General features: G+C 46.8%; 1 protein-coding gene across 1 annotated transcript; it reads left to right on the top strand.

Annotated features, from left to right (window-relative positions):
- The first annotated feature begins 591 nt into the window (after positions 1-591).
- Positions 592-6,449, top strand: LOC144134224 (tubulin beta-4 chain-like). The gene is made up of 7 exons (XM_077667184.1): positions 592-717; positions 1,424-1,532; positions 2,560-2,670; positions 3,588-3,832; positions 3,982-4,181; positions 5,683-6,119; positions 6,270-6,449. The coding sequence occupies exons 1-7, from the start codon at positions 661-663 to the stop codon at positions 6,422-6,424; spliced, it is 1,314 nt and encodes a 437-aa protein (XP_077523310.1). The 5' UTR covers positions 592-660; the 3' UTR covers positions 6,425-6,449.
- Positions 6,450-6,792: the final 343 nt, after the last annotated feature.

The following is a 6,792-nucleotide window of genomic DNA, read 5'->3' on the forward strand; positions in this document are numbered from 1 at the left end:
CGCGATCGAATTTATGTCTGCAGTTTCTCATCCAACAAGTTCGCCAAGCGGCCAAGGCCAGTCGAATCCTGAAATGAGCAAACTACCCACCGAGCTTAAGGGAAGTCCCGCCATACGATCCTAATAAAGTTTCTTCTCTCCCTTGTATTTTTCCATCTGCCTCCTCCCATCATCATCATGTCCCGTCATGACCCTCTTTTTTCTCCTCTTCCCGTTCCGCAGTGCAGACTAGCAGGCCAGATATTTATTTTTCAGGCCAGCCTCTTTCTCTTCTTTTCTACCTCTCGAGCACTGAGAAAAGAAAGTAAAAGCTGGCCATGACGCGTGCCAGCGCGTTCGCCCCTGCAGCCAGGTGTGAGCACCCCGTCTGGCCGGATGATATCCGCAACGAGAAAAAGTTCGTATTGTACTGCGCATATGCTCTACACGGCATCTATTACGTGAACTGAAAGTGTTACATACGGACTCAAAGGCACATTTACCTTGGGAGAAACAGCCTGTAGCGCTTTCTTAGGTGCTATCAAGTTGCCACGTGTAAGCATAGGAAAACAGTTGAAGAAGAAGTTAGCGACGTTGCGGCGCAAGGCTACAGATACGTGGACCCCTGACCCAGGCTGGCAGTCGGCACCTTGGCAACTGAGTCGCGGAGTGGCATCCATCATGCGCGAGATTGTCCACATCCAGACAGGCCAATGCGGAAACCAGATTGGGGCGAAGGTAAGCCGCCTCTTTCGCCTCGGGATATTTCGTGGCCGGAGCTGTCGCGACTTTCTTACGACCTCAGTGCCTGTTCCGAAGCGTTTTACGCTAGCGATTGCGTTGCGGCCTTAACACCGTGCTCTAGGATGTAGTTTCAGGCTACGGGTTTAAGTACTTAACTTGTAAAAAACTCATGGCTGGTAGTAGCCGCACTGCTTTTGTACTTAGTCGTGCCTTCTGTGCGTAGCACTTTGCGCCCCGGCGCAAGTGTAATCTCTGGATCTTGACCTTTGTTTTCGAGTTGACATTTTACTTGCCGCTCCCTATTTGAGTGTCTTGTTGGTTTATGTCACCTACCTGAGCCTTTACCGTCGTTCTTGGCGGAGAGGAGACATGTAGCAGTCTTAGGCCCACTGACTGCCTCAAAAGGGATCACGCGGAGGCCGGGGATACTTTAATGGGATTTTTTCCCGTATCGTCTAGGTTTTGCGCCTGACGCTATTCAATGGACTGAAGTGCTTTAGGCTCTGCCAGTTTTTCGCCATCAGGAACGCTGATGATTATGAGCCCCAGAATGCCACCTGAACCGGTTTCAGCTATGATGTTTAAGGTCTTTGGAGTTATTTCGTGTTAGAAGCGAATTCATGTCTCTAAATGTGCTTTGATAGTGGTCGCTGCTCACTGTGACACCATGATGAGTACCGATGTCTTTACACGTTTGCAGTTTTGGGAGGTCATTTCCGATGAGCACGGCATCGATCCAAGCGGAGCCTACTATGGTGATTCCGACCTCCAGTTGGAGCGCATCAATGTCTACTACAACGAGGCCCCCGGTACACGCCTTCCTGTATTTCGGTTGATAATTTCACTTTGGAACTTTCTCGTACCGTAGAGCGCGCTTTGCTCTTTAACGCTGTTAAACTGACCCCTGGCCTCTCAGCGGAGCATCTTGAGCGGCACGCCCTGGCGAGTTTTACACCGTAAAACCGATCGCGGATGATTTTGATTAGTCGCACTGAACGCGTCATGGCCTCTTCTGCTTGCGGCATGTTATGCCAGTGCAGTTGTTCAGGCCACATTTTTTCAGCACATCTAGGTTCACTTCGAACGTTCTTCATCAAAAACGATTTTTTCTCACAAATCAGGATTGTTCACAATTCCGCTGACGGAGTCATGAATCATAACCTGGTCAGGTTTGACGATGACATACCGTTAGTCTCACCTCGACAAAGTTTCCCCGTGTTGTCGTGGGTGGGATAAAAGTTTTAATGCCATGTTTGCCAACAGTAACGTTGTTGTGCTTCAGTGGCTATGGCGTTCGGCTTTAGCGTCATCGTGGGATCGCATCTTGAGGCAGCGGCCGCATTTCGATGTAGGCTAAATGTTAAGACATGTGCTCGGTGATGTTATTGCACGTGAAACAGCCCCAAGTGGACCAAAGTAGTACGTACGCCTGCATTACTGCCCCTCTGATAACCCAGTAGCGCCTTACCAATTATAATACTATGTACCGCATTAAACGTTTAGTAATAGAGAACAGAATGGCTTAAAGCAACGTTAATTGCAGTAACTATATTTTAATGCATTTAAATTATCCTAATCACATTGTAAGTGGTTTTGCTACTCCAACCAAATTTAATAAATATTGTTGAAGCTGCTGTTTAAGGATTGGACGGGGGGGGGGGAGGGGAGGGGGTCTAGGGCTATTATTGTGCTGCTTTTATCAGCTGTCACATCTTTATTGTTAGCAGGATCTCTTTTCTTTGCTTCTTTTGCTTATTTCTTTGTGATGCACGCATGGCTTGTAACCACAGAAACGTACTTTTGTTGCACCTAAGTGACATTTATTTTTTGTTTGAGGAGATAAATACGTGCCTCGGGCCATCCTGGTTGACCTGGAGCCGGGAACCATGGAGGCCGTCCGCTCGGGACCCTTCGGACAACTATTCCGGCCGGACAACTTCGTGTTCGGTAAGAAGTTGCTCGTCATTTCCTGAGCAACATATTTAATTTTGCACCATTTCATCTTAAAGCACACTAAATCAGCACACTCACAAGAGCGCACGATATAGACTAAACCTTAATGCGCAGAACTGGCTAAAATTTGTGCCCATATCTCTGTACGCACTGCGTACCCTTGTTGAGTTCAATCCAGTCCACGTGCCAGTCAATTTCATGCAGCCACGAAATCAAGTGCCTTTGAGTTGAATATGAAGTCATTTTTATAAGTTCCGTTAGAAGGGTCCCCAAGACTCACGCGTAAGCTTGAAGGTTCAACACGACTTTAATGTGCAGCGAAACGGGCGTAAGTACGAGAGTGGCAATATATGTGCTTTTTCCAAATTAAGATTCTATCCGCAGTTGGTACACCGCAGAACACAACGCCCCACATCACTCCAGCAAAACGGGTATGTGACATATTAATTAATGACTGGATGTAGTCCTCAGCGGGAGAAATCTGGCAGAGTGCAAAAAAAAAATTAGGACAGCGATAAAAGATGGGTCCTGCAGAGAGCCTCCTTCTGTCCTCGTCTTGTCTGCCACATAGCTCTTTAACCAGAGTGACTTAGTGCCGAGATTGAGTTCTGAAGGCCGAGTAATACATAGCCATCACTTGTTATAGTCTTTACATGCCTGAAAACTAATTAAATTAATTCACACGTAACAGCATCCTAATATTATCCAAACTTAACTTTACCTATGAAATGCGGTGTTAATCCCCCTATTGGCTAGGGCCATCAGGCCACTTAAGTCAATTTTTGTTGCCTTTCTGGCTGCTGTGTGAAGTGTGTTTGGATAGTGGCTTTCCTTTATTGCATATTCCAGTACTGATTTTCTTCAGGATACAGTTTGTGCAAGTATACGCCTTTCACAACCTGCCCCTTCAGGTCAGGGTGGTGCTGGCAACAACTGGGCCAAGGGCCACTACACCGAGGGTGCTGAACTGGTGGACTCTGTGCTCGACGTTGTGCGCAAGGAGGCGGAATCCTGCGACTGCATGCAGGGATTCCAGCTGACCCACTCCCTGGGCGGTGGTACTGGATCTGGCATGGGCACACTGCTCATCTCGAAGATCCGTGAAGAGTACCCCGATCGCATCATGAACACCTACAGTGTAGTGCCCTCTCCAAAGGTGTGTGACATTATCTGCAGGACCCAATTTCAGCATCTTTGAAACGAATCAAACATGACATTTCGGCCTTGCTTTATAAGGCGTCTTCCTTGAATTTTGATTAGTCGTTAAGCACAAAGTTCTCATTCTCTTCCTGCGGCTACCTCTAGGTTTCGGACACTGTCGTCGAGCCCTACAATGCTACTTTGTCAGTGCATCAGCTTGTGGAGAACACCGACGAGACCTTTTGCATCGACAACGAAGCACTCTACGACATCTGCTTCCGGACGCTGAAGCTCACGACTCCCACCTACGGAGACCTTAACCACTTGGTTTCTGCAACTATGTCGGGTGTGACCACATGCCTGAGGTAAGTATTTCGCAGCTTCGTTCAAGGGGCCACTTAAGCGCCTCATGCATGATCATAAAGAGCCCAAAGAGGTCGACACCATCCGCCGAATTGCTAGTTCCGACGGCAGTGATCGGTTCATTATGGAACAAGCACTGCAAAGACTGCGGTCGCCAAGGTCTTTTACAAAATATTTAGAGTAATACACTACAGCTAACCTCCATGTATAAAGTGCATGTGGTGGCAATATTTTCAGAAAATACAATGACGAGCAAGAAAGCAAATAAAAGCACCCTCACCGTCCGCAAAAAACCTAACAAACACCGCACCTGCTATAGCCAGCAAAGCAGCTGCTCAAGGAAGCTTTGAAAATCACTTCAAGGAAAGTGAATTCGGCAGCGGCAGCAATAACGAGAAGGCGGCTGTCGTCGGAAATAATGGAGCGGCGCCTAATCTACGGCATGCGATTGTACACATTGAAAATAATATGGCCTTGTTTAACCACTGTACCTCAGAAAACTGATGAGGCGAAAAGGTAAATTAAGGCCTCGCGCTGTAAATGATGAAAAACTACTCTGTTCAAAAAGCAAACATCTCAAATCTCTTCAAAATAATTTAGCTGTGTGTCACTGGAGAATGCTTTTTGAACTGTTTCTCCTTTACAAAGTGCACATTTATCTCGTTCAGCTCCTTAATCCTAGCGTACAGGACCTCCATATAAAGCCTCACGCACAGTGAAATCAGTTATCCCCGTTTTATCTTCGGGAAAAGGGAATACAAATTCCGACGTTTTGGTATGGAAGTTTTTCTTCGATAAATAATGGCACTTCCTGAGGAAGTTGGGAGCAGAGTACCAGATTAGCCTGCTGAGTAGTCAGTATGGAATGAATACTGGTTGTCATTGTTGCGGGATGGTGTTTTAGGGCCTGGAGAACGATCACAATTTTAAAGTGCCACGACAACCGGCAGACCGGTGAAGTTAATGGCCATCGATGTTTTCCTAATGTAGTAATTTGTATAACCTTTGAAGCTGGATACGAAGCAGTGACCACGTGAAGAATCCATTTTTATTTTTTGTGATTTTGCCAATGAATCGAAACCAGCAACAGAAGAAATCATGTTATCTTACTGGAGCTGCTTTGTTTCTCCGCCGTTGTAATTTGAGGCAAATAACAGGCATGCAGTTTTAATGTTCTCTAGAACAGACTGGCAAAGTGTAAACTATGTAACGTCTGAAATTTCCATGAGTTCGTTCTTTCATTGGGCTTCGTTGTCTGCACTGGCGTGAAGAGAACTGAATTTCAAATTTGATGACCCGATATTCAAAAGCTTTGAATGAACAGCGGCAACAATCGCGACATTCTACAAGATGCCTCCACTGACCATTGCAGCTGCTCCATAATCTTACCACAATCTTGTTCTGACTGCTCCAAAACAAGAGCGCCCAACATACCTCTGTAAATTCTCTCTCCCCTTGTGAATTAAGCTGGCTTCTAATCAAGCACCGTCCCATTCCTCACAGATTTCCTGGGCAGCTGAATGCTGATCTTCGCAAGCTGGCCGTTAACATGGTGCCCTTCCCTCGCCTCCACTTCTTCTTGACTGGCTTTGCTCCACTCACGTCCCGCGGCTGCCAGGAGTACCGGGCTCTGACTGTGCCGGAGCTGACGCAACAGATGTTCGATGCCAAAAACATGATGGCTGCTTGCGACCCCCGCCACGGTCGTTACCTGACAGTTGCTGCAGTCTTCAGAGGCCGAATGAGCATGCGGGAAGTTGATGACCAGATGCTCAACATCCAGAACAAGGAATCGAGTTACTTCGTTGAATGGATCCCGAACAACGTAAAGACAGCTGTCTGTGACATACCGCCTCGAGGTCTGAAGATGTCTGCTACTTTCATTGCGAACAGCACAGCCATTCAAGAGCTTTTCAAGCGGATCTCCGAGCAGTTTACAGGTGACCATCGTGTTTGATTTGAAAGTGCTTCTTAAAAGCACATGCTTTCATTGTAGCTACCCATTGCTGTCGATTTTCTGGAACAGCGCATTTTCGGGGACAGTTCTAGGAGTGTGACCCCGCCTGCTTGATATATTATTTTTTTTGCAGCTATGTTCCGCCGCAAGGCCTTTCTGCACTGGTACACCGGAGAGGGCATGGACGAGTTGGAGTTCACCGAGGCAGAGTCCGACTTGAACGAACTGGTGTCAGAATACCAACAGTACCAGGAGGCGACTGCTGAGGACGAGGGGGAATTCGAGTAGACCCAGGCAGAGGCCTAGTTTTTGTGTGCAGTGCTTTTTTTCTTTCGCTTTACAATAAAGTGTTTGTTTGTCATGGATCCTTCTTTTTGAGCCAGGTGCTTGCGCACTTCAGTATGCCGTAGGCCCGGACTGCGTCAAAAAATGGTCACGCAAAGCAGCTAAACCTTACTGTATTGCAATGTGCGCACATCTGTAAATAGCCGTGTGACCGGCGTTTTCGGCATTTTGACGAAACTCTAAAATCTGTTAAAATCTTCTCATCGAACCACTTTTAGAGCGAACGCAAGGTGATCTTAAGGAAAACAAGTTTTGATGAGCTATTATTGGTCTCTGATACTTCCTGTCTGATGTGGAAAATTCTCTGTGCT

Source organism: Amblyomma americanum, chromosome 1 (genome assembly GCF_052857255.1).
Source record: "Amblyomma americanum isolate KBUSLIRL-KWMA chromosome 1, ASM5285725v1, whole genome shotgun sequence".
Classification (NCBI taxonomy): Eukaryota; Metazoa; Arthropoda; class Arachnida; order Ixodida; family Ixodidae; genus Amblyomma; species Amblyomma americanum.